The sequence below is a fragment of the Mauremys reevesii genome, linkage group 6, assembly GCF_016161935.1.
Source record: "Mauremys reevesii isolate NIE-2019 linkage group 6, ASM1616193v1, whole genome shotgun sequence".
Taxonomy (NCBI): Eukaryota; Metazoa; Chordata; order Testudines; family Geoemydidae; genus Mauremys; species Mauremys reevesii.
In genome coordinates, this window is record NC_052628.1 from 94,556,038 (window position 1) to 94,583,873 (window position 27,836).

Genomic DNA, 27,836 nt, shown 5'->3' on the forward strand with positions numbered 1-27,836 from the left:
TATTTTATTATAAAAACTTGCAGTCCAAATACTGACTCCAAACAATGATGTCCATTTATTTGCTAGCAACACAAAATCTAACTTGCTTTAACTTAATCAAGGAAGAATGCTGAATTCACTAGAACTCTACAGTCTATTACAGACAATCCATCCAGCTGGAGAAGCATTTCATATACAGAATTAAGGCTTTGGGTAAGTAAACGCATAGCATGTGCTTAAGTTTGTAGTAGTCCCATTGACTCCAAGGTCCTAAATGCAATGTTGGATTAGGGCCTAATGGGCAATAATTTAAATGCCGAACCAGCTTTCATCTTAATAACATGTACAGTACTCTATAACATAATTAGGGCCAGATTAATTTCCACTGGTACAGGATAGGGTAGTAGTTTGGCCCACTGCACCAGATGGGGATAACTGCTGTGGAGGGTTGGTGGTGTTTGCACTGACACCATCTCTCAGGGGAAAGACAGCTTTAATTTCTGCCTGGAGCTCAACAGGAGCTCTGCCAGCACAGGTGCTTAGTCAATGCACTGAATCAACACTTCCCCTTCTGTCCTGGGCCCTCCCTGTCAGTGATACACGCTTTTGGAACTGCAATGGTCCTGTACGTTCCATTGCTGGCACATACCAGAATATCCCTTACTGAAATTATCCCTTTATCTCTAAGAACAATGAGCTTTTCATATTTTTTTACGATGAGACCCTTATTTTTAAAAAGGCACGGAAAAGTGGGCTTGTACCAAAAGTAGTAAGGATGGTCTTGTCTAGTAAGGAATCCTGTGGCACCTTATAGACTAACAGATGTTTTGCAGCATGAGCTTTCGTGGGTGAATACCCACTTCTTCGGATGCAAGCAGTGGAAATTTCCAGGGGCAGGTGTGTATATATAAGCAAGCAAGAAGCAAGCTAGAGATAACGAGGTTAGATCAATCAGGGAGGATGGGGCCCTGTTCCAGCAGCTGAGGTGTGAAAACCAAGGGAGGAGAAACTGGTTCTGTAATTGGCAAGCCATTCACAGTCTTTGTTTAGTCCTAAACTGATGGTGTTAAATTTGCATATGAACTGGAGCTCAGCAGTTTCTCTCTGGAGTCTGGTCCTAAAGTTTTTTTGCTGGAGGATGGCCACCTTAAAATCTGCTATTGTGTGGTCAGGGAGGTTGAAGTGTTCTCCTACAGGTTTTTGTATATTGCCATTCCTAATGTCTGATTTGTGTCCATTTATCCTTTTCCTTAGAGACTGTCCAGTTTGGCCGATGTACATAGCAGAGGGGCATTGCTGGCATATGATGGCATATATTACATTGGTGGACGTGCAGGTGAATGAACCGGTGATGGTGTGGCTGATCTGGTTAGGTCCTGTGATGGTATTGCTGGTGTAGATATGTGGGCAGAGTTGGCATCGAGGTTTGTTGCATGGGTTGGTTCCTGAGCTAGAGTTACTATGGTGCGGTGTGCAGTTGCTGGTGAGAATATGCTTCAGGTTAGCAGGTTGTCTGTGGGCGAGGACTGGCCTGCCACCCAAGGCCTGTGAAAGTGTGGGATCATTGTCCAGGATGGGTTGTAGATCCCTGATGATGCGCTGGAGGGGTTTGAGCTGGGGACTGTATGTGATGGCCAGTGGAGTCCTGTTGGTTTCTTTCTTGGGCTTGTCTTGCAGTAGGAGGCTTCTGGGTACACATCTGGCTCTGTTGATCTGTTTCCTTATTTCCTCATGTGGGTACTGTAGTCTTGAGAATGCTTGGTGGAGATTTTCTAAGTGTTGGTCTCTGTCTGCGGGGTTAGAGCAGATGCGGTTGTACCTCAGTGCTTGGCTGTAGACAATGGATCTTGTGGTGTGCCCGGGATGGAAGCTGGAGGCATGAAGGTAGGCATAGCGGTCGGTAGGTTTTCGGTATAGGGTGGTGTTAATGTGACCACCACTTATTTATCTTCCTAGACACCACAGTGCAAATAAGTGGTGGTCACATTAACACCACCCTATACCGAAAACCTACCGACCGCTATGCCTACCTTCATGCCTCCAGCTTCCATCCCGGGCACACCACAAGATCCATTGTCAACAGCCAAGCACTGAGGTACAACAGTATCTGCTCTAACCCCGCAGACAGAGACCAACACTTAGAAAATCTCCACCAAGCATTCTCAAGACTACAGTACCCACATGAGGAAATAAGGAAACAGATCAACAGAGCCAGATGTGTACCCAGAAGCCTCCTACTGCAAGACAAGCCCAAGAAAGAAACCAACAGGACTCCACTGGCCATCACATACAGTCCCCAGCTCAAACCCTCCAGCGCATCATCAGGATCTACAACCCATCCTGGACAATGATCCCACACTTTCACAGGCCTTGGGTGGCAGGCCAGTCCTCGCCCACAGACAACCTGCTAACCTGAAGCATATTCTCACCAGCAACTGCACACCGCACCATAGTAACTCTAGCTCAGGAACCAACCCATGCAACAAACCTCGATGCCAACTCTGCCCACATATCTACACCAGCAACACCATCACAGGACCTAACCAGATCAGCCACACCATCACCGGTTCATTCACCTGCATGTCCACCAATGTAATATATGCCATCATATGCTAGCAATGCCCCTCTGCTATGTACATCGCCAAACTGACAGTCTCTAAGGAAAAGGATAAATGGACACAAATCAGACATTAGGAATGGCAATATACAAAACCTGTAGGAGAACACTTCAACCTCCCTGACCACACAATAGCAGATTTTAAGGTGGCCATCCTCCAGCAAAAACTTTAGGACCAGACTCAGAGAGAAACTGCTGAGCTCCAGTTCATATGCAAATTTAACACCATCAGTTTAGGACTAAACAAAGACTGTGAATGGCTTGCCAATTACAGAACCAGTTTCTCCTCCCTTGGTTTTCACACCTCAGCTGCTGGAACAGGGCCCCATCCTCCCTGATTGATCTAACCTCGTTATCTCTAGCTTGCTTCTTGCTTGCTTATATATACACACCTGCCCCTGGAAATTTCCACTGCTTGCATCCGAAGAAGTGGGTATTCACCCACGAAAGCTCATGCTGCAAAACATCTGTTAGTCTATAAGGTGCCACAGGATTCTTTGCTGCTTCTACAGAACCAGACTAACACGGCTACCCCTCTGATACTTGTCTAGTAAGGCACTGCATGGGGAATTGGGAGATGTGTATTCAGTTCCCAGCTCAACTGCAGACTCTGTGTGTGACCTTCGGCAAGTTACATAATTCACCTTACACCTCAGTTCCTTCTCTGTAAAATGGGGATAATTCCCTAACTCACAGAGAAGTTGAGAGGATAACATCCATTAATGATTGGTATCTCAGCTCCTCACATAGTGATGAGGATCAACTAAGTGCCTAGAGAGAGTATTGCCCAAGAAATAAGTAAGCGTGATCCTGACAATTCTTTTATAAGTCTCGCCTCTGTCTCCAGGAACACAATAAACAAATATGGAGAGAGGAAAAAAATCACTATACATGTAAAGGATAATGGAACCATGTGCAATAAGAAGCATTGCTTATTAAGAACTAGTCTTGCCAAATAAATTCAAATTTTTTTTTAAAGAGAATTACTAAATTAATAACTGGTAAATGAAGGAAAAGGAGTAGATAGAATAATTAGGATTTTAGTAAACCATTTACTACAGTATATCATGAAATTTCTCTCAATATTAATTCAAACTGACTTGGATGTGAACAGTCCCACGGTATAAAAACTGGCTGAAGGTCCACAAAGGGTTATGACAAAACATTAACTTTTGGTTGAGGAAGTTGTCTACTAGGTATTGCCAGGAACTGTGTTCGATTGAGTTTTATGTAATATCTTCATTAATGATCTAGATTCTAGAAGAAGAGGTAAAGAGAACTTTTATGAAACACATAAATGTTGTTATCCCAAACACTGATGAGGACAAAGAGAACACAAAGGAACCTAGGGAGGTTAGACTAATGGACAGAAAATAAAAAAATAAGATTCATCTTGCTAAAATGCAAGCTATGATATCAGCAAAAATAATCTGAAACAAAGATATTAACTGGGAAGGCGAAATCTGGAAATGAATAATGTCAAGAGAGACTTAGGATCACATTTTCTAAACTGCCAACGTACTTCCTAGTTATGCAATATAAACATACTGAAAACCAAAGTAGTAATACCTATAACTGTACCTAACCCAGTACTGTCTGTCAAAGAACTGGTAAATTCTAAGATATGTTCCTAACCAAAGAGGGATTTTTCTCAGGACAAGTCCCAAAGTAGTGCCAGGGAGTGAGAGGAGTCTGAACTTCTGCATTTCTATGGCCAGCTGTTCTTACCTCCATGATAATCAGCTAATCAGTTAAGCTAATTCTCCGAGTGGCCCTAAAGAAGTAGACACCATTGATTATCTTCCATGGAGAAGAGACAGATGTTCCTTATAAACGGAAAATGGAACTATTTGGAAACCTTGCCTCCAGTCTGAAGTATTAGATTTACTTACACTGCCTAAAGCCTGACACACAAGAGACAGCAGCAAAGAGTCCTGTGGCACCTTATAGACTAACAGACGTATTGGGGCATGAGCTTTCATGGGTGAATACCCTCTTGCATCCGAAGAAGTGGGTATTCATCCACGAAAGCTCATGCTCCAATACGTCTGTTAGTCTATAAGGTGCCACAGAACTCTTTGCTGCTTTTACAGATCCAGACTAACACGGCTACCCCTCTGATACTTGACACAAGAGACAGACCTACGCCCATCTAAAGCAATGAGGAAAAGCCTACTTTATTTCTGCAACATGTCTTCCAGTCTAGTTCATTACCATTTCCAGTGTATTCAAAAGAATCTGCTTCATCAGGTGTGTCAAGGTCATCTACATTGATGTCAATTTCATCTGGTGTATCCAGATTATCATCAGAAAGGACAGACCCTTCACTTCGGTCCAAAGAAAGGTTGATGTTTGGAGCAGTGAGCTTTATCTTTCTGGGATGGGAGCCATTAAGATCCAGAGAATTAGGTGGCTCTAAATAAATATGAAGAAAGAGAAGAGCATCTGTATCAGATAAAACTGCTCTATTGAATGCTTTTGAATAACGTCAAACACATTTAACAAAGAGATTTTCTATCAACCAGTCATTTAAAATTGTATAATATACAAAATCAATTGTAAAAAAATGTTTACAAGAAACCAAAATAGAATTATGTCTTCAGAAATGTCAAATGTACCTAGAAGCTCTAAATTACATGAAGTCCCAATGACCTCAGTGAGATACATATAGAAGCATCCACAAGGACAGAATTTGGCCCCATAAATGTAGTAAAAATTATCATTATATTTAAATAACAGATGAAGGATTTGTATTGCCATGTTCCAAACTCTAATAGTAACACCATTATTAATCATAATCACTTTCTCTTAAATTGTTCAAAATGGGATCTAGCTCCTTTGAAGACAGGCCGGAGCTAGAAAGTTCAGATCTGGTTCCCACCTTTTCCAAAATTCTGTAATATTTAGATACGGGTGCACTTTTTTCTTATTACAAAATTATGGGTCAAAAGCAAAGTTCAGATGTGCTTCTGAGAGTATATGTGGATCACACAGTTCATTTCAATGTTGACCCAAGGTACCTTTGAATCCAGAAAGAATGAATACACCTCTAGGTATCTATTGTAGTTTGTGTTTGGTATCACTCCTGTAGTATTATTTTGCAAATATGCTGCTTTGCATTTTTTCTGATTATATAATGTCAAATTCTCTACAGTGGTAGTTACAAATATGTAACATAACCATGTTCCTCATAGCTGGGTGTAAATTAAGGTATTCTCAGTTAATTAAAATATAAATTGGCCATGGTTTCTTTCCTGCTATCGCATTTTACGCAATATTTTAAGCTCTTTTCTTTGGATTAGTATATTTTAATATCTGAACTTACTTACCCCATTTAGACTGAAGTCAAATTTAGCATACTTAAGGCAGAGTACTTAATGCATTTAGTTCTTGTAATAATTAACAGACAGATGACACCAAGGCACCAGGGAAAATATGTGGCACATTGCTAATTATTATCATTTGTCAAGTGAAGTACAGAATTAACTAAATAAAACAAACTTAACACTTTTTTTTTCCTAACACTGAAATGATGCCTTATCAGCACAGAAACATCCTTCTCACTGAATAATTAAATGTCATGGAAATCAGACATAACTGAATGAATGAATGAATAAATGTTTCTCTTACCAGGTCTGATCTCTGTAGCATTAGGACTTAGTACACCCTCCTCAAAGGGGATGTCCATTCCCACATCCTCTGGTACCAATCTGGGGGGAAAAAAAAAAGGGAACACCTTAAATTGGTATATTTTATGTGCAAGATGCCCAAGATCAAAAGATGATAATTTGATCTAATTTGGAGCACTGTCTTTCTTCAGACATGTCTAATTTTAATATTTGATTTGCAAACAGGCTACAGTAATAAAGAGGTGACCAAAATGTGGCTGATGGAACGTGTCTAAGTAGCTCTTAGTTACCCCTATTGTTGATATGGAGATGTGGCCCCTGGAGACTGTAAACCCCACCACATAATCACGCACTTGCGTTTGGATTAAGACATAGCATTGTGTAACCACACTTCAGCAGACTGCAGTTGTTTCGATTTTATGCAAATTAAGTGCAGCTCTTGGGCTTCTCGCAAGTTGCCAGTGCAGCATTAGGCAGCAGAAAGTTGTGGCTATCCTGAGCCACTGCCCGCAAATCTCATATCATAGCAAGACTTCCATAATAATTTAATTACCATAATCACATTTGCTGTATATCAACATTAAGACTAAAAGGATATTAAATTATTTTGATTTTATTAATATTTTAGGGCTATTTTGCAGGAAAATCCATCATTTCACACCTTTAGAGAAGGTTGAATATGCATGTGAATCAGCTAAAGTGTCTCATTCTGTCATGGAGTTTCAGAAAGGCATGTATAGGACTGAAAGAACTCAGAAGCACAAAAATAATATCCTGGAATTTTGTGACAGGTTTTCTGTTGCAAAAACTCCTACCAAATGTTTAACTTTCATATCAAGTAATATTAGAAAAATATTAGGGAATTATACTAATAATTATACCTAAAAATGACTATTAATTGGGATAATGTACAGCAAATGCTGGTGGGAAATTCATTTTTTTTTTAAATAAATCATTTCAGCTGTGTTCATTCCCCTTTTGTATTCACTTTCTATAAAAAATTTACAAATAAGTTTGCTAGTAGGAATGTCACAGAAACAGCAAATTTGAAATGAATGTGACAATATTAATTGAAAGTGAATTTCAGTTTCATAACTGTGACTATTTACACCATAAACCTTATTCTGAAAAGTTACACTAAATCAATCAGAATAAACATACTGCGTGACCTATGTGTCCTTTCCAAACAGCTCAGTTTTAAATTATGAGTACTGATTACGCAAAGCAATATTCGCAGGAAACAATTCATAGGAAATCCAGAGTGAAATATCTTCACATAAAAATTTAGTTGAATAACTTTAAAAAAAGAAAAAAAAATTGTTTTAAACATAATTTTGTTTGCAAATAGTTTGTGAACTGAAAAAAAAGGCCATAATGCGATGGCTAAATAGCGTTTTGAGAATAGGCAACCAACTCTTTATAAACATCCAACTGGAATGTTGTAAATAACTACTAATTAATTATTGAAAATAAATACAAGATCAAAGATGTTAATGTAACAGGGGAGTTTCTAATACCATCATCAGACCAGATCCTGCTTCCCTTGCTCACTCAAAAAAATATCATTGATTACATTGTGAAATATGCCTTCTTATGGAAGGCAAGGACACACAAAACACACAGTATTCATGTAACTTTTAAACTTCATTATAGTGAATATGCAAATGTGTAGCCTCAGGCATATTCTTACAGTAGCAATTTAAATTAAAAAATAGTCTGACTTTTTTTTTGCTTTTTTTTTAGCAGCAGAAAAATAATTTTGTTTTCACATCTGGATCACACAAAACTGGCTTCTCTCCTCCCCCCCTCAAAATCACACTCTGGATCTGATTTTTGGGCTGGGACTGGATATTCTAGTTATGGAGATATCATCTGCATCATCGTGAGATTATGACCATATGCAGAATGATGTTATAGCTTGTCCTGTCCAGATGAGAAGACCTGTTTTGATGGAGCCAGTTTCCATTCAGTTGTATCTATAGGAGGCTCTGCTTATCCACTGAACAGCTCTGCTAATGGTTTAGGACAGGGGTCGGCAACCTTTGTCACGTGGCTCGCCAGGATAAGCACATCCCTTGGCCCGCACCGCTTCCTGCCACCGCTATTGGCCTGGAGCAGCAAACCGCGGCTAGTGGGAGCCACGATCGGCTGAACCTGCAGACGCGGCAGGTAAACAAACTGGCCTGGCCTACCAGGGTGCTTACCCTGGCAAGCTGCGTGCCAAAGGTTGCCGACCCCTGGTTTAGGAGAATATTATAACAATTGACTGCCACCTAGATGTCTCCTGTACACATTATCATCATCACAGGGTGCCAAGGGAAACAATCTTGGAATTAAGAATTGACAAAGAAGGAGGTTAAAGTAATGGTTGTGGAAAAGACAGTATGAGGCAGATCAGTTGCAGTATAGAAAATTTTAACATTCCTATGCTGGAGCTGTGATAAGGGCAAAGTAGTAAGTATTTTCCTCTGATATATCTTCAGCAGAGTCTCATCCAGCAGACTCATGTGAACTGATGGGGAGCCTAATTAATCCAACTTGCCTTAGTTCTTTGTTACAGCTTTCCTGGCTGTACATTCTTTCTATATACTTTGCTGGGGAAAAAAAAAATCCTATCTGGCTGTTTGGCCAGCACCCTGGGAGCAGTGTCAGAGCATGGCCTTCTTTGGTTATTTATTATTATTATGTATTTATCGTATGACAGTAGTGTATAGAGACCCCAACCAACATCTGGGCCCTATTGTGCTAATCACTATGCAAACACACAGTAAGAGACAGTCCCTGCCCTGAACAACTTACAATCTAAATAGACATGCCAGACAAAGGGAACTATTACCTCCAGTTTACAGATAGGGAACTGAAGCACAGAATGTTTAAGGGCCCGATCTAAAGCTCAATGATGTAAATAGAAAAATTCCACTGATTTCAATGGGCCTTGGATCAGGCCTTAAGTGATTTGTGCAAGGTCACAGAGGAAGACTGCGGCATAGGAAGGAATTGAGCCCCAAAGTACTGATTCCAGTCCAATTCTTTTACCATAAGATTAGCTTTCCTCTGACAGAGTGTCACCCAGCTCCTTTCAATGAGCTCTTAGAATTGGTGGTCTGTACAATCTCCCTAGATATCAATCAGCTGGGCAAACCTATGCCCATGAAGGAACATCAGAGGAGGCACCTTATTATCTAGCCTCATGCAACAATGCCATGTCTAGACTCTGCATGGGCCGGAGCTAGGTGGACAAGTTTTCATTTTAGGATTCCATGTGACTATGGAGGCTGGGAATTGTATAGAGGACCAAAGGCTTGTACATTCTGGATTACGCATGGGCAGGCCTTCTCCCTAAATGAAATGCTTTGTCATCACTTCACTAGATTTACTGCACAATGAATTTTCCATGCAAAGTTGAATAACTTGAGTACTGAAAAAGGAATTGTTTTAATTACTTAATTTCATCTACAAAACACACCACTTTGGAATATGTCTGGTGGTTGTCAAAGAGGCTTTGTATTTTTCTTTCTTGTTTTGGACAACAGTAGAATAAATGAAAAAGTCTCATCAAAGCACCCTGCTAATGGATAAAATAAATGGCATTACATTGTTTGTAAGTGTTAATACTAAATAGTAGAATCAAAATAAATGTTATCTGTGCACAGAAGCTCTACAGAAAACTGACACTTTGAATGTCATCACTGTTTCCTTACCAAATGTAAATACATGATTAAAGATTTAACTGCTTTGACCAATACATAGTAAAATTCTGTTATTAAAACTAACTCATCCTTTTAAACTAACATGAAATGAAGCCTGAGTTTTATAATGACATTTAGATGTCCCAGTAAAACTAAATAAGATACTATATGCAAACATCAGTGGGGGAGTGAACATATTTGTGAATATATTCACTTAAGTGTTCACATTCAGGTTTTATTTAAAATGTGTTTTATTAACATTTTAAAATTTAGGTGCCTAAATCTAAGCATGAGAACTGCAGGAGTTCAGCACTTCTGAAAATCAGGCCACTTATTTAGGTGTCTAACTATAGGCACAAGTTTGAAAAGGTTGGCCAATATGAATAGACATGTTTTCTTGATATTGCAAAAATGTTGCTAAAATAGGGTTTGATTTTAAATTTAAATTTCCCTTATTGTTCTGTGAAACAGAAAAATATTCTGTCATTGCATAAGTATCAGAAAGCAACAGTCAGCACAAAGTGATTATAAAGAGAAGTGAAAGTGACTAGGTAATTTTTATTCCTTATAATGAGCAAAAAGCAAAAATAAAACAGGCAACATAAATGGAGAACAGTAAATTTAAAAAATACTTTGTTTCATAATCTCAGGTGTAAAGATACATTTAAAATTAGTTTTATCCCAATTGTGTCCATTTTAATTAAAAATTTTCTGTAGCAAAACAAAAGACCAACCTAAGATATTATTGTAAGCTCTTTGAGGGAGGGACCACCTTTTTGATCTGTGTTTGTTCCATGCCGAGAGCAATGGGGTCCTGGTCTCTGGTTGGTTTCCTAGGCGCTACTGCTATTAAAATAATATCTAAAAGAGCAATTTTCTGAAATGAATTAAACTGACTTAATAATTTGTTATTAATGAGCTGTTAAAGTTTTACACCCCAAGCGTGAATTGAATCTCTACTGCAGTGCAGCTTCGCCTACCCCTATAAACTACATCCGCTTCAGAGGTTGAACTAGTCCATTGATTTCAATAGCAGTGAAAGTCAAGTAACTGAGAACAGAATTTGGCCAAGAATCTCTAAGCTCAATTTGATGGAACAGCATTTTTTATGTAATTAATATACAATATTCAACATGAGATATTTGTTGTGTGACAGCTGTAGAAGCAAGAGGGGACCCTCCTCCAGATGGAGACTTGACAGATTTGGGACACTGCAGGTACGTAAAAAATAATTTAAAATATTATCATAAACAGCCTTGTTGACATAAGGTCATCTCCTGCATTTCAAATCAAAGCGGGGCACATCTTATGGCCTTACAGCAAAGCTGAATGTAAATATCTAAGCGGTTTTTGCTGAGATAATGCTTATTTTTTCAGTGTCAAGTTTGCTTTTTCTATGAAATAAACAATGAACAATGAGAAAAATATGTCCTGAGAATGATAATATTTTTAGAGTCCTTGTATATGCCCTAGACCAGTGGTGGGCAAACTTTTTGGCCTGAGGGCCACATCGGGGTTGCAAAACTGTATGGAGGGCCAGGTAGGGAAGGCTGTGCCTCCCCAAACAGCCTGGTCCCCACCCACTCCCACTTCCCGTCCCCTGACTGCCCCCCTCAGAATCTCCGACCCATCCAACTGCCCCCTTCTGGGACCCCCTGACCCTAACCACTCCCCCAGGACCCACCCCCTATCCAACCCCCCCTGCTCCCTGTCCACTGACTGCCCCAACCTGTATCCAGACCCCGCCCCCTGACAAGGCCCCCCGGGACTCCCATGTTTATCCAACTCCCCCTGCTCCCCATCCCGACCGTCCCCCCAGAATCTCCACCCCATCCAACCACACCACTCCCTGTCCCCTGACTGCCCCCCTGGGACCTCCTGCCCCTTATCCAACCCCCTGGTCCCGGCCCCCTTACCATGCTGCTCAGAGCAGCAGGTCTGGCAGCCGCGCCACTCGGCCGGAGCCAGACACTCTGCCGCACTGCCCTGCAGGAGCTCGCAGCCCCGCTGCCCAGAGCTCTGCCCGCAAGCAGCGTACCTGCGGGGCAGGGTGGACAGCAAGAGAGGGCCAGGGGGCTAGCCTCCCCGGCCAGGAGCTCAAGGGCCGGGCAGGACGGTCCCGCCGGCCGGATGTGGCCTGTGGGCCATAGTTTGCCCACCTCTGCCCTAGACTGACCGACCAAGCATGTCATGCTGGAAACATGAGCTCTAATATGGTCAGTAAACATAAAGTTTTTACAAAATGAAGACGTGATTAATATGTATTTACTTATAAATTAATATGCAAAGCAGACATTTAAAAAAAATAGACGGGAACTAGCCTTAGTTACTCTCAAATGACTATTGTTTTCACTTCCCCTTTCACAGCCAGAGTGAGTAAAATCCTGGTGGACTGGGGGAAGGGCATGGAATGGAGAAGTACTGCTTCTACTGTATTGTACACTTCTTCCTCAAATTCCCCAGCAGGGCAGAAATGGGCACGGTGGGAACATGTTGACTCTCTGCAGCACTATCACCCCAAATCTTGCAGGATTTTTGTAAAACCTGACGTTCTCTGCATTAACGGACTTGGGTTCCTCCACCATGTTCTGAAGGGAATTCTGGAGGCAGCAGATAATAGAAAAATCCTTGGCAGAGCGTAGGCTGGAAGCCCACTTACAGGCACTGGGCCTCCACAAATGTAAACAGAATCCTCTGGTAATGCAGGCACTACAGTGGGCAAACCCTTGCCCCTCCTTCACCCACAGAGGGAAGCATTAGTACATCGGAAACCCCTTATGCCCATGCTTGAAGAATTTCCTGGCACACAAGATGACGGTGACCACAATATTAGGAAAAGAGAGAATACTTTTTCTTTCCAGTGAATGCTCCTTGCTGAAAGACTACTCAGTTGCATTAGAGGCTCCATTACAGTCATGCACAATTTAGTGGATTGATAAAAAGATGTTTTCTCCTGAAACTGAGGTCAAAGTAAATTAAACTCTTTGTGTCCTAAATGACTTCTTTTGTGTGGTACACAGACCAGTCATTCAAGGATCAGCTGCATTAGGAGTCATATTACGGAACACTAGCTTTGATACATAAGATTTGCACAAAAGTAAGTCCAAAAAAGTGTATTTCTTAAAGGTAGTTCAAAGCCAGATATCAGATTTGTCTGAGAGGGGATAAGGGTGGGGAAAGCTGACTCGCAGCTAAACTTTTTTAGAACATTCCCTTTTTATGGTTTAGTCAGCCACACATCTGATGAAACATCCTCTAGAGCAGTGGTGGGCACTCTGCGGCCCGTCAGGGTAATCTGCTGGTGGGCTACCAGACAGTTTGTTTACACTTTCACAGACACCCACAGCTCCGAGTGGCCGCGGTTTGCTGTTCCCAGCCAATGGGAACTGCAGGAAGCAGCGCGTGCCTTTGACCCTCCCGTTTTTTCTGTGGCTACATCATGTTTAGGCTGGAGAAGGCCCCTACGCCAGGAAACTGCACATTGACATTTTCTAAGTTTTTTCACAGATCTTGCATATTTTCCCCATCTGTGCTCAGAAATGTATTTTTTTTTTATTCTACAGGACACTACGTTCAGGGTTTTTGTAAAGTGGTCAAAGAAAGGTAAATGCAAAGAATGTCACGCCCATAATCACATAAAAATTCTGCTTATCCATGTTTGTTTTAAAAAATAATAATGGTAAGACTGGAGACACAAAGTACAAAGAGAATGCCATTCAGAAAGGAGACTGGAAAATTAGGCATATTAAAAACAAACAAGCTTCTCAAATTTCATAGATAGCCCAGGTGCACCATGGCCTTGCAATTAACATCAGGCTTGGTTAGTGCTTGTTTTCTCACTGATTCTCAATGAAAGACGTGAAAATGAAAGCCATGTGAGATGGCTCAATAGATCTAAAAATAATGTTAGGGGATTTGAGATCCTCCCTCTATTGCCTCTGTCTAGTGGATTTAAAACAAAAACAAAACAAAACACAGTATAGAATTTATTCTCTATTCATTCTTATCCCAATTTCAGATATAATACAAATCACAAAAATGAGGGAAGGAAAAGTAGTAAAACATGGTATTGGACATCATAATGCAATTTGTTTTTTATTCTTGTTTCTTCCTCCCTTATAAAAATCCTTCCTTGTGTCCCTTCTTTCACAAAAAAATTATTTTGTCTCTCCAAGGAGCCAAAGTAGCACTCCCTTCCTGCTCAACATGTGTTCTCTTTCCCCCTCCACTTGTAATCTGTTCTTTCTTGCCTACCCTTCTCTTTCCCTTCCTAGGGCTCGATTCTGCAGAGCTCAGTTCTGCTGATCCAGCAAAGCACTTACGCGTGTTCTTAACTTGACTTCAGTTAAACTACTTTCATGCTTAAAGTTCAGCATGGATTTGGTGTGCTCAGTACCATGTGGGATCCAGCCATCAGCTCTTTCACCTTACCATTACCAGCACTAACCTAGAGCCAGGCCTGAACTATCCAATGCTGGCCCAAGGACTTCTTCCCCTTCCTCAGGGGCGGCTCCAGGCCCCAGCATGCCAAGCGCGTGCTTGGGGCGGCATGCAGCGGGGGGCGCTCTGCTGGTCGCTGGGAGGGCGGCAGGCAGGGTCCCTTCGGCGGCATGCCTGTGGAGGGTCCGCTGGTCCCGTGGCTCCAGTGGACCTGCACGCCTGCGGGAGGTCCACCGAAGCCGCGGGATCAGTGGACCCTCTGCAGGCACGCCTGCGGGAGGTTCACCGGAGCCATGGGACCGGCGACCGGCAGAGCGCCCCCCGTGGCATGCCGCCGTGCTTGGGGCAGCGAAATGTCTAGAGCCGCCGTGCTTGGGGAGGTGAAATGTCTAGAGCCACCCCTGCCCTTCGTGAGTACTTACTCGGGGCCAACTAAAATCTGGCCCTCTGTCTGAATGAGCCAAATTAATATGACAACAGAATGGAAGTTAATGGAATTACACCGGGGATGAATTTGGCAAAATATCTTTGCTTAATTGCTAATGATATTTCTCTTCCATTTACAATTCTATGCTACAAAATAAGACATCTTTTTCAGCTTAAGGCACATGGATCCAAAATAATCCCTTCAGATAACACACATGGGGTAACTCTCACTAGTTTCAATGGGGGGAGGGTCATATATCCCTTTCCAACATTGTACCTGCTTTAACTTTCCCTTTAGCATTCAGGTAACACAACTGCAGAACCCATCATTACTGCAGATCAAACTCTTGTCAGACATACATTTTTTAGAATTAGAAACTGTTTGGCAGTTTTGCTTTTATTCCAAAAAGAAAAGGCCTTTCTGCTTTCTTTTTATTAAAAAAAAATTACTACGTGTTTACGTGATTGTATTGTGATGTCCTGTAACTAGAGTTCTTTCCCTATTTGGAAAGATAACTGAATACCAGGGCCTTTCTCTATCAATATTTCTCATGAGAAATATTACCATAAATATCAATGTTCTAGGGTCATCCACCATTCTTGGGCTACTTTTTCAAAATTACAACAGAAAAGATTAAAAATATAGTCAGTTGGTGGTGCATTCTGAATAGGAAACTATTCTTCTGGCATCAGATGGGAACTAGATAACTGTTACAAATGAGATGGGTTATTTCAAGTGACATATTAAGCTACAAGAACTAATAGGAAAGTACATTAATTGTATGTGTGTGCTTTTGCTTTTTGAAGCTGATCATCTAACATGGGCAAGTGGAAGGGATTTGCAGGCTCAGCCAGAAACATGCTATGCAGACAATATCAAACAATCACAACAGAAAACAGGAGATTCAGGAAATACAGTATCATTATACACAATTAGGAAGGGAGAAGATAGAGTATTTGCCATAAGCTCCCACTCCAAAAAATATATATAAAAGTTGTCAGTAAGTACTCAGCTAGAAAGAGAAATATAAACCATAAGTAAGACCCATTAGCCCAAGCCAATCAAGGGAGAGAAAAAATATATTGACATGAAAATCTTCAAAATGACTTCCTAGAACCACTTCCTAACTACAACATTTCTGTGCTACAAATCTGTAAGTAGGAAATTTCTACAGCTTGTTTTTAAAAGAGGCTTTAGGAAGGGATTCTTAGTTGGTAAACTGAAGATCCCCAAAATACAGTACAATATTTAACAAATCAAAGTAACATGTATTGCGCAGCTTGGATTCAATGGAGGAAGGACATTACAGTTCAAGTGGACTTTTTAGTGGTTCCCTATCACACCTATATCTGCATGCCAAAAAAAAAAAAAAAAAGAGCAGCCTAGAGAGAATCCATATCTGGACATCTGAGATTAGGAAAAAGAAGCCATTACTTTTACCCACAGTGGTGTAACAGATCCTGTAGTATAATCATATTACATGCAAGTGACTAGTGTAAGCTGATTAATTATTTCTAATTAAGATCTCCAAATTAAGAAGAAATAAGTCCAGGGTTGATTTAATCATGTAGTACAGAATATGTCCACATGGTTACTAAATTTAATTCTTGGGAGGTAATAAAATTAAGGTAGAAAAATCTAAATCCTAAATGTTGGAATTTATTCATCGCTAAAAAACCTTGACTCATCTTTCTAGTTACATACTATACAATATTGGACAATGGGTATGCAAGTGCCATTATTCTCATTTTATAGATGGAGATACTGAGATAGACAAGTTAGATGACTTACCAGAGCCCTTAGAGGTAGGTAGTCATTTTCAGAACTAGGATTCAAACTCATGACTTCCTAGGTCCCTGTCCTGTGTGCCTCACATCTAAAAGTTGTTTGACAGTGAACATTAGAGCTGGTTGAAATTTTCTGAATTTCAATTCTTTTAGTCAATTTTTCACTGACATTTCAAAGTTAGAGCAGAAAAGTGATTGATTTTGTTGTAAAAATTTCCCCCTAAAAATGCATCACGTTGTTCAACTAGATATAAGCTAAATGGCTGAAATTTTCTGAATTTCAAAATTTCAGTGAAAAATTTTGTTGAAACTTTAATTTTGACAAAAAGGGATGGATTGTTCACAAAAGAAATCTTGAAGAAGTTTTCCTATTTTTCAATTAGCTTTAGTATTTGTACTGTTTATCTTATTTGTGTCTGTTTTTGCCATAATAGAAGATGCAGAAAATCTTCAGGAAGGTGTATGTTGTGCTCCACACAAGGACTTCCAATATGCTTGGCACTATGAGAATTCCCCTTCACCTATTCCTGTAAGACTAAAATTTCTTTAAATAGTTCTGATGAAGAAATTCACAATGGCCTTGACAATTTTAAAAGGCAACTAGTGTTATTCCTGTACAACTGATCTGTTTGTCTCTGCAACTTTGTTGGCTTTCTCCAGTGTTATTTTTTTTAATTAAATCTTTTTTTGTTTTTCATTGTCTACCTTTTGCACTGCTTAACACATTTGCCTCTTTTGGTAGCGATGTCTACCACTGTCCTCTATTGGATGGAATCAGATCTGTCAACAGTGGGTCAAAGGTCCTATTCTACTAACAAATACACCCTCTTTTTTCTCAAAAAAGATTACTCTTTAACACAAGTGATGGAGGCTTTTGGGCCTGATTTTCAGAGGTGTTAAGCATCCACAACTCTAGCTGAAATCAATAGGCACTGCAGATACTCAGCACTTCTGCAAATTGGTTTATCAGAACACTGGGATCTGAATTCAGTTCCTTTGTTGCTGCCAAGTTCAGAATTGGCACGATTTGCAGTATATTGATACTTTTAAAGGGGTATGTGCATACAAATTTCTTATGCTACAGATCCCTTCTCATTGTCACCATATCTGTCTCCATGTGGCATTTGATTTTACCTTTTTTCCTATGTAATATTTCTATACTGTGCAATTGCACCTCTAGTCTAACATATAATTTGCTACATAACCCTGAACATGATTCTCTTACCTCTTTTTGCTCCTTTTATCTGTTGTATTGCTTTCTCTTTTATTCTCTTGCTATTGCTATACTTCTCCCTTATTTTTGCATTTTTACCTATTTTTCCTCTTTCCTACAATATCTAGCTTTTTCCCCCCCTTTTGCATCGTTCTACCTAAAATTTTAGTCTCAATTTTGAATTTCTGTAATTTCATAGTTCAGGTTAGGACTTCAATATAAATGTATATCTTAAATTGCTGTAGTGAGCCTGCAGCTCAAGATATAAATTTATACTGAAGTTCTAACCTGAACTATGAAATCATAGAAAGTCAAAGTTAAGACTAAAATTCCCCCATCTGGACTTGAAGGGCCAGCCACAGGTCAACTGACAAGAAAGGCAGGGACACAGAGCAATACCACAGCTTTAGAAGAACAGGTGGGTGAATGGATACTTTGGGACCCTTTAAGAACTGGATCCCAGAAGACATCTGACATAAGAAGCAGGGAAGATCTACCCCCTTAGTCTCATCTGAAGGCCTCAGATTGTCTTACAGATGCAGTGTGTGTGTGTGTCACGGAGATGAGAGAACAGGGGAATGTGAGAGATGATGCCACTCACAAGCTGGTCCTGCAGGTGGCTTTAACGGGAAGCAGCCCAATGGCTGTAGCAAGGAGCTGCTGAGGACAGGCAACAGCAAGCCATTGTAAGGTGCAGCCAGGAACAATGTGAGGCAGGTCCATACAGGAGCCAAAGGAGGTCGTCTGATCAAGCAAATAACAGCTAGCTGAGGAGAAAGCTGGCACCAAGCAGCCTACTTCTGCAGCCTGTGGAAGGAGGGTGTTCAACTGAGGGAGACTCTGAAGCATGGGAAGTGGCCAGGCCTGTAAATACATGTGTGAGTGGGGGACAGGCTGGGCAGAGAATCACCATCAACTACCCGAAGAAGACAGCTATGATAAATCAGTGGGGCCCTTGAAGCCAGTAAGAGGCTGCAGACCAGCCAAATCTGGACACACAAGGAAACATTGGTCAGACAGGGATACTATGAAAGTGCCAGAGCCAGTGTGTCAGGGAATGCATGGCTGACAATAGCTGGATTGGAACCAGGGAAGAAGGAAAGCAGGGGAGCCCTGAGACTGAAAGAGAAAGCCGTTGGAATGCAGCCAACGAGCTGGATAGACAGAGCTTGTGAGAACTGATCCAAGGATGTTTTATTCAAACTGTTCAAAATACCCTTCTATAGGCAAATGTTCCCAGGGCATTGTGGCCTAACCTCACGGAAGACGAGCATGAATAAACCATGCCACAGGCCTATGCTGGAGGGGCCTCAGCTGTGCTTAAAATGACAATGACCACATCAGGATGCATTGCCTAAAAGGGACAGGATCTCATATTATGGGGTCCTAACTGGGGCAGTTTCCAGCCCCAGGAGAAGAGGGAAAGAAAATTGAAAGGTCGGGAATAGAGCCAGTAGGAGAAGTAGCATGCAGGAGACACTAGGTGTGGCAAACCCAAGGGGAGGAGTTAGGCAAGGGGCTCATAATCCAGTGTCAAGGAGAGACCCTTGAGCAGAGCATGCTGGGCTACTGATACAATTATCCAGCAAGGGCACAATGCACAATGGCCCCAGAAAGAGCATTAGTGATGTGCAGGGCATCAGATATAGGGTTTGGAAGGTAAAACATCATGTCTGTGAAATCAAAGAACAAAGGGTCAAGGTCAGTTCTCGTGTAAGAGGGTGCAGCTGACATCAGTGGAGTTACACCAGGATTGAATATGATACAAAGACTTTACAAGGGAAGATGGGTTTAAGTCCACAATTCAGGAAAACTTCAGCACATGCTAGGTCCCGTTTAGTTAAAGTTCAACACATACTTCAGTGCTTTCCTGAACAGGGATGTTTTCCTCAATTAGATCTTAAATGGGCATCTTGGAGAGTATGCTCTATAGCCCTTTTCCAGCCTGGGTGGATTGCCCTGTGGCACTTTAACTAAGAGTTTCATGGCTTTATTTATTTCATAACCAACAACAAAGTGTGTGCACCAACTCTGCTTGCACCCTTTCCTTTCTGCCTTTCTTAATAAAGACTCCTTTCCTGTCAGACATATAATAGTGTCTCACATCATGTGCTACAGCATATAGGGACTCCTGTTTGAAACACCTGCTGAGTCTGTGGCATACCCAGTACAATACCATGTACCTACAGCCACGTGTTTCACCATGAACCTCACAATGACTCTAGTGGCAGCTGGTTGGAAGGCTATACTGTATCCATGTACACCACGCAACCACTTGTGCTATCTGTGCAGATGAGTGTGCAATATAATGTTCACTAATTGTGCCCCAGAGTTCTCTCCAACATTATCTCCTGTACTGAATATATGTTGAGAAGCTTCCTCTCCAGGAGTTGATATTTCTGGGAATGACATTTCATTGCCATCTCATTGGCATTTCTGGAGCAGGAATATTATTTCCATAAGTAACACATCTCATGTGATCCTCCAGAAAGGACATGTGGCATTCAGCACATGGGGAGTTGACAGCTGACTCTTTTTGAAGGGAATTTCACAATGTAATATTTATTCCTTATATTTCAGAACTGAAAGCACTAAAATTTCTAACACTAAGGACTAGCTTCCGCTTTCACTGGGAACAAATACAGAAGAATTTGTTTTACTATTGAAAAGTAAATGTGCCTTTTGCCTCTAGATATTTGGATTGAATCTGTTCCACATCAGCAGTGTATGAAAGTCATTAGCATATGTGATAGCTATTTGATGTCTATTGTGAAATGAGAGTTGATGGAGTCAATCCACATCCTACTGGGCAGGTTTCCACATCAGAAAAAGCACCATCATAATTTTGGGCAGAAAGCACAGAGGCCTGGGATAGAATAGACACTGATCTCCCCTGTTTCATCAGGACTTTATCCTTGTAGATCAAAGGTTGGTGCACTTTGGTGTGGGGTTGGCTATAGGTCCTGCTGCTTTAGGTAATTTGGCAAATGTTTGATCCGTACTAGCCTGCAGTCGCTCACACGAAGACCATTTCTATACATTTTGCTGTCTATAATATTTTCCTGCTACAGGCAAACACCTTTCATCCTCTGTGAGAGAGCCAGCCCTGTATTGGTGAGATGAAATAGGGAAGCTTGCAGTCTTGCTGTCCAATCTGCATTTATCCCATAGATAAAGGGCCTCTGTCTCCAGAAGTATAAATCTTTTGCAGGACTAAATTTGCGTAACAATATTTTAATCAGTTAATGTGCTGTCAGTCCATTAACAAGTAAGCCATTTTTTTCAATATTCAAGAGAGAACAGTTGGTTCAACCACATGACATTATTATCGTCACTCTCATTCTCCTCTGCTTCGCTCTTCTTGTTTATTTTTGCATCATATTGCATGACTGTATCTTTCTATGTGTTTGCACAGCATCTAATACAATAGGGCCCCATTCCTGGGACCCTTGGGTGCTACTGTGATATAAATAATCTGAACCATATTTACTTACGCTGACAGAATTGCATTCTTTACCACCTAGGACCCATATCTTACTGATTTTTTTAAGCCCACACATTTATCTGAACACAGGGATTTGACTTAAACAGTGACTCTTCCTTACTAGAGTAGCTGCTCAGATAAGAATGCCAATATATCACAGGCTCTTAACATTTATTTGCTCTGCACTGTAATTGCTTTTTCCAGCTCTGATCTGTCATTTTTCCCGTTTGTCTCTGCTGTTAGAGCTAGATGTTAAGGGCATGCTGTAAAACTACAATGAACTCCTGTTATTAGGTTGGAGATGGACTAGCAGTAACCACTGGCTAACACTGTAGATAGATGTAACTCTATGGACTTTCTGTAGCTCTGCCCTGATACACTCCATGCTACTTTTCTCCCATGCAGGGAGAAACCACACTCTGGATGGCGGGACAGGAGAGTGTGGTCTGAAGAAATGAGTGAAGGTAGCTAGGACTATGGGGAACATTAGTGGCCTCGAAAGGATGTGTCTTGACAGGGTGAGGGAAGGGAAGGGCTCCTCCCCGCATGTGGCTGGATGGCTGTTCTGGCTTGATGTATGGTACTCAGGGCCGGCTCCAGGCACCAGCTTACCAAGCAGGTGCTTGGGGCGGCAACTCCGTTGCGGGGTGGCACTTTAAGGTATTCAGCGGCAATTCAGCGGAGAGTCCCTCACTCCCGCTCGAAGCAAAGGACCTCCCACTGAATTTTTTTTTTTTTTTTGGCTGCTTGGGGCGGCAAAACCCCTGGAGCCGGCCCTGATGGTACTTTTCTTTTCACAGCCCAATGTGTTCCCCCAGGAGACAGTATGACTAAGAAAGGCATGATGCCTCCTGGCACTGCTGAGTGCCTGCTCCCTCTCCCAAGCACAGCTCTGCTTCTTAAGAGGTATAAATGAGTCCAAATCGTAACCCCTCATTTACTCAAAATTATACTTAACTACACCTACCAACACAACACATTTCCTCCCCACGCTGTTTTAAGTATGTCATAGTTAGATATTCTATATATATTCTGCAACTTCTTCTGCACCACTGTCATTTCTCTGGACTAGATAAAAGTATTTGTTTACAAAAATTCCTCCACAAGAATAATTTTCATTCTCTCTTCACAGATTAAAAAATGAAAATGAGCTAATAAAACCGGTAAGCTCCTGACACTAAAAAGAAATGAAAGTAATTCCTGTACAAAGCAACTTTTGCAGTAGTTCTTCAGCACTCATATCGGTTGACATTCTTAACTTTATAATTCTTGTAACCTTGTGAGAGAGAGCAAAAGATCCCTTGCTCCCTCACAAGGTTACAAGACTCTTTGTACTACAATAATTTAAAAGGGTGTTGCAAGGGTGGGCAGGAAATGTTACATGCTTCAGTTGATAGCAAAGGACCAAAAACAATAGACTGTCAAGTACTGCACTGTTAGTGCTGTCTCAAATTCTTGCTATGCCAGTAGTTAAGCAATCATTTAAAAACACAATGACAATGCCTCGGTTTTCTCTCCCCCCTTCCCATGCCCTGAAAGCTATGCAAATGAACTGAAAATACACTGTAATCAGAAGTGTTAGGTGATTGATTGTACACTGAAGTTTTGTTCCCTAATTATAAATACCACGTCTGCTCCCTGACAAAACAAGTCCATCGAATGGATGTAAGCTCCTCTCTGAAAGAGTTGCAGCATAATTAAAATACAGCTGCCTGATTTTCAGTAATGATGAACTAGATGCTTTGCAGCCTGCTAACAAACATTCCTCTCATCCCTTCTTTTTTCTCTGAATGAACTGCAACAATAGAACTGTTAACCAGAAAAGCACTTTGCATATCATTCTCATAATGCAAAGAGATGCTTACCTTCCAAAGACTTGAGGAGGGGTTTTTTTTAGAGGGAAAATAATACAGATGCTTTATTGCTGCACTTCAGCATCCCTCTTCCTGTAGCAGTTTACTGGGAATACAGATCCTCCACCATTTTCTGGTCACATGACTAGTGGTACTTCTAAATAAGGATGATCACCTGCCTTCGGGTAGCCTGCTGTATGTACCAGAAACCACAGCCACTCTGGTTGGGTGAATGAGAGAGAGCTGAATGGAACTTTATCTGTGGGAAATATCTTTGTAATGGTCCTGTGGAGCTCTGTCACAGTATCCCCAAACTTTTATAGGGGGAGTTAGCTGTCTGTTGTGAAAAGCTGCTTGCTGTTTCATTTCAGAGCCTGAGGAAAGCTTGCAGTGAGAGAGGAGACAAAAGTTCGTGTGGATCCAGCTCATCCCAGCCCTCATTTTTGTTTGCCTCTTGTGGTTATATAACACATACAGATTCAAGCGTGCTTTAGGTGACTTGTTTCAGTTTAATAGTTTAGTTATGAAAATGTAAATATTATTAAAACCCTCATATGGAGCAGGGTGTGCTCAATACAACAATATCTCAGGGGCTTTACTAAAGGCTCTATGCTCTCCTCTGAGAGCACAGGAGGTGGGGAACCTGCACTTGCAGGAAAGGGAATTTCTTCCCCTGGAGCATGGTGAGCCTGGTTCTGTGAAAGCCCCATTGGGGGCATGGTCTCCTTGTGCTTCCAGTATTACAGAGAAGGAGAAAAAGAGGGGAGTGGGCTGGGCTTTTCTGGATTTTTCCCTCACAGTCTTGGAGAGAAGGGGGACACAGGAAGTCAGTAGCCCCTGAGGCTGTATTAACTTCAGCTGGCCTGTGAAACTCCCCTTTCGGCCAGACTGTAAGTATATCAGGGGTGTTTGCATGATCAAGCCCCTAGACCGCAACCATCTCAGGGCACAGGCCTGCTATTTTTTTTTAATTTGTCTATGAATTCCTTGCAAGCCTACAGCATTTCATGAAAAAAGATTCAGACATTGTGATCTCGTGCTGCATTTGAATCAGTATTCCAGCAGTGAAAGATCTTGGATTCCATTATCAATCTCCTGAGTAATCAGCCCTCCTCCCTTACCTTTTAAAGATACCAGACAACTACTGAGCATTTAAAGAGATATAAAACATGCTCCTTCTCAAAGATGTTGCTGTAGAAATGTGATTAGTAGTGCTGCAGCCAGTGTAACAGTTCTTTAAATCAAGTTCCTTTATGATTGTTGGTGGGGTTGTTGGGTTTTGTATTGGTTTGGTTTGGTTTTGGTTTTACTAGCAGACTTCCAATGTGTCTGAAATTTTAATCTCATTTTATGCTGGGCATTTAGGAAAAAAAAATCCGTAGTAAAAAATACAAAATTATGCTTCTGCAATGATAGACAAGGTGAGTGAGGTAATTTATTTTATTGGACCAAACTTCTGTTGGTGAGAGAGACAAGCTTTTGAGCCACACAGAGCTCTTCAGGTCTGGGAATGGTACTCTGAGATTACCTCACCCACACTGTCTCTCTAATATCCTGGGACCAACACGGCTACAACAACACTGCATACAACTTGTGCAATTATGTCATTATTAACCTGATAATCACATACCCCAATGAAATTAGAAATGTAATAAAAGCTAAGTTTCCAGTACGACAATTAGATCTACTACAATTAAATTCCCTGTGCAGAGCCCCACCGACTTCACTGTGACTCATTGCCAGAGTGAGGGTCAACCCATGTGGATCAGATTGCAAGAATGGGGTCGGCATTGTTAATGCTTTGAGCTGAAATAGAGTACAGCTGATCTACAGTGAACAGAACGTAGTACATTTATTCAGAAAAACTAGGGTTGGATAGGAGGGGGAGTTTTTCGTATAACAGATGCACTTTAGCAATAACCTACATTCAGAATAATTTTATTGTTTTTACTTTAGAAGGAGATCTATTATCTGTGTTTCCTGAATTAAATAAAAGATACAATTCACAAAGTGAGTTAGTAATGGAATAGCTGTCCAGGTCTTATTAAAAGCTGGTTATAAAGTACTTGTTGTGTGGCATGCGGTAAATAATAAAGCTGTTTTTTTTACAAAAATGGGATTATCACCATATTGGCTTCTGCTATTTTTTAAAATCTGGCTCTTCAATGCAAAACTGGCATAAAATTGTAATTATTTTCCAGCATCCAAATGGTAGTATCACCCCAAAACTGGCAACAAAAAGATAGTTGGCATGGCTTGCTGGGTCGCAGGAAGTGTGGGGGAATAAAGGATGTTAAGAAAGCTAAGTGTGAAAAGTAAGTTTTGTTATTTCCATCATGTTAAAACTTCAATAATTCAATTCACTGTTATTAAATTGGAGTGATGCAGAAAATATTGGAAAAAGGAAATGCTTGAATGAGGTCAATTATGTATTTACTAAAGTGCCCTAAAATGCATCCAGGCTGGGTATGCCTGTTTCATTCTTCTACTTTCATAGAAGTAACTTTGCAAATGATGATAGTATCTTTGCAAATGATGAAATATCAGTAAAAAAACATATAATGAGTAAAGCTGGGTAGGAATAGTTTTCCCATCCTGGGAAAAATTGGGTTTTGAAACATTTTCCTGTCTCAAATAGGGGTGAAATGTCCAAATCTCAAAAAAAAAAAAATTGAGAACCAATAATCTGGAAAAAAAAATCAGTGTGGGTCAGTTGAAATATTTCATTTTGATAATTCTGAAACATTTAATTTTGATTTTAAAAAACAGCAAATACTATAAATTAACTTACATTTCAAAACAAAAAGTTATTTTGAATCAAAACATTGACTTTTTTTTTTTTTTGAAAATGTCCAGATGGGATGTTTTGACAAATTCAAAAGTTTCTTATTCAAAAGCTTTTCAACACAGCAATTTGTCAAAACTTACCCTTTCCCATGCACACTTTGTGTTTTGCTGAATTGGCATTTTTGAGACAGCAATTCCGGACCAGTTTTTATGACAAGTCCATTGTGGCATCCTAATGGCAATTAATATGGTAAGGTACAAGGGGCTGGGATCTTGCCAGATTTAGTACTTGTAAAGCACCATGCCACACCTATGATGCTGTTTAAATAATAATGAATAACAATGCCAGTAGTAATAATGTGCTCTACTGTCAGACCTCGGTTCAAATCTCCGTTCAAGTCTCTAATCCTATATTTCATCAGGGACTGAAAGTACTACTAAAGCAATATGTTCAGTCCCCAGAGTGCCTGGCATTGCTGTAGAGTGACACTGATCAATTAAGGAACAATTGTGGTAGGAGTGAATAAAGTCCTGTCCACTTCTCCTCAGGTTTCAAGATGATGGCTTTGAGAACTCCCTAGGGAGAGGCTGGCCTATAAAGCAGCATGGAGGCGGAGGACTACAATGCAGAATACTGAAGAATCCAGCTGTTCATGATTACAACAAATGTAAAGAAATATTTTTTGCTTAATAAACATAATGGGCCAGATTCTCTGTTGGGCCCAGATTGTGCTGACACAGAAGAGACGGGACACCAAGGGTCCTGCTGGCCTTCCTGATTCTCTGCCCAATAGGGTGACCAGACAGCAAGTGTGAAAAATCAGGGCAGGGGATGGGGGATAATAGGAGCCTATATAAAAGAAAGCCCTTAATATCGGGACTGTCCCTATAAAATCAGGACACCTGGTCGCCCTACTGCCCAACCGTGGCCTTGGGTTCACACTAGAGCAGACTGAAGAAAAATATCTGCAGTGAAATCCTGAAGTCACTTGGAGTTTTGCTATAGACTTCTTTGGGATCAGTGTTTCACCTTAATGTTGGATTTTGGTATCTGAACTTTAAAACAGGTGGCCTAAGTCACTAATGGCTTTGACATTATATTATGTGCATTTGACTAAATAACACAGCCCATTTTCAAAGTTCCTTGAATTTGTCTACACTAAAGGGCTCAGAAGGGCAGAACTGACCCAAAGCCCTGTTATTCATGAAATAGTCACAATTTTTTTCCTCCTCGGTATTTTATGATCTTTGATCTCTGCTAATATAAACACAGGCTCTCTCAGTCAAGATTTCCTGTACTGTTTACATGGCATAACAATTTGACCCTTTCTCTGAAGAGCAATGATGGTGACCAGAGGAGGGCAAAAAAACCTTTCCCCAGGAATCATGTTACAAATGAGAGGAGGGCCTGGAATCCTCCTCCCTGTAGAGTACTGTGGGTTGGGGTAGAAAAGGAGCTGAAGCCTCCCCTGTGGAGAATGGAAAAAAACATTTCAGGGGAAAATGCAGATTCAGTAACACTGAAATGTTTTCCCAATTTGTATCAATTTTTCCAACTTCTCATTTCTGGGGAAAAACACACCAAAACTCCCCCCAAAATTGAAATATTTTGTTTTCACATTTTCAGAATGAAACATTTTGATTTCTCAATTCAAAACAACTTTACATTTTGAAATTTCCTTTAACTTTTTAAATTCTTTTTTAAATATTAAAAATGTTTTAAATCAAAACAAAGCATTTTGTTTTGGGCCAAACAAAATGTTTTATTTGACCCAAATCGGTTATTTTTCTTTTTCAGAATTGCTGAAGAACTAATAAATCTATTATTTTGCCCAGCTCCTCTTCTGTCCTGCTCCCCTTCCCATATACACCTGATTCTATTACTGCTCTCACCAATCCTGACTCCTCAAACAGCCCCTTCCTGGCATTCA

At 40.7% G+C, this 27,836-nt stretch overlaps 1 protein-coding gene and 1 long non-coding RNA gene across 4 annotated transcripts in view; one reads left to right on the forward strand and one right to left on the reverse strand.

Moving 5' to 3' along the window:
* The window catches only part of PRUNE2 (prune homolog 2 with BCH domain), a 190,499-nt gene that overhangs the window by 30,854 nt on the left and 131,809 nt on the right, over positions 1 to 27,836 (reverse strand). For all 3 annotated transcript variants that reach the window (XM_039544599.1, XM_039544598.1, XM_039544597.1), the window contains exons 10-11: positions 6,227 to 6,306; positions 4,811 to 5,011 (exon numbers count right to left, since the gene is read on the reverse strand). In XM_039544599.1, the coding sequence (XP_039400533.1) occupies positions 4,811 to 5,011; positions 6,227 to 6,306 (281 nt within the window). The remainder of the gene's footprint in view (positions 1 to 4,810; positions 5,012 to 6,226; positions 6,307 to 27,836) is intronic.
* Positions 105 to 26,845, forward strand: LOC120408075. The gene is made up of 7 exons (XR_005600405.1): positions 105 to 192; positions 11,071 to 11,131; positions 17,003 to 17,097; positions 22,398 to 22,428; positions 23,490 to 23,612; positions 25,320 to 25,433; positions 26,455 to 26,845. It is a non-coding gene; the product is annotated as an uncharacterized LOC120408075 (long non-coding RNA).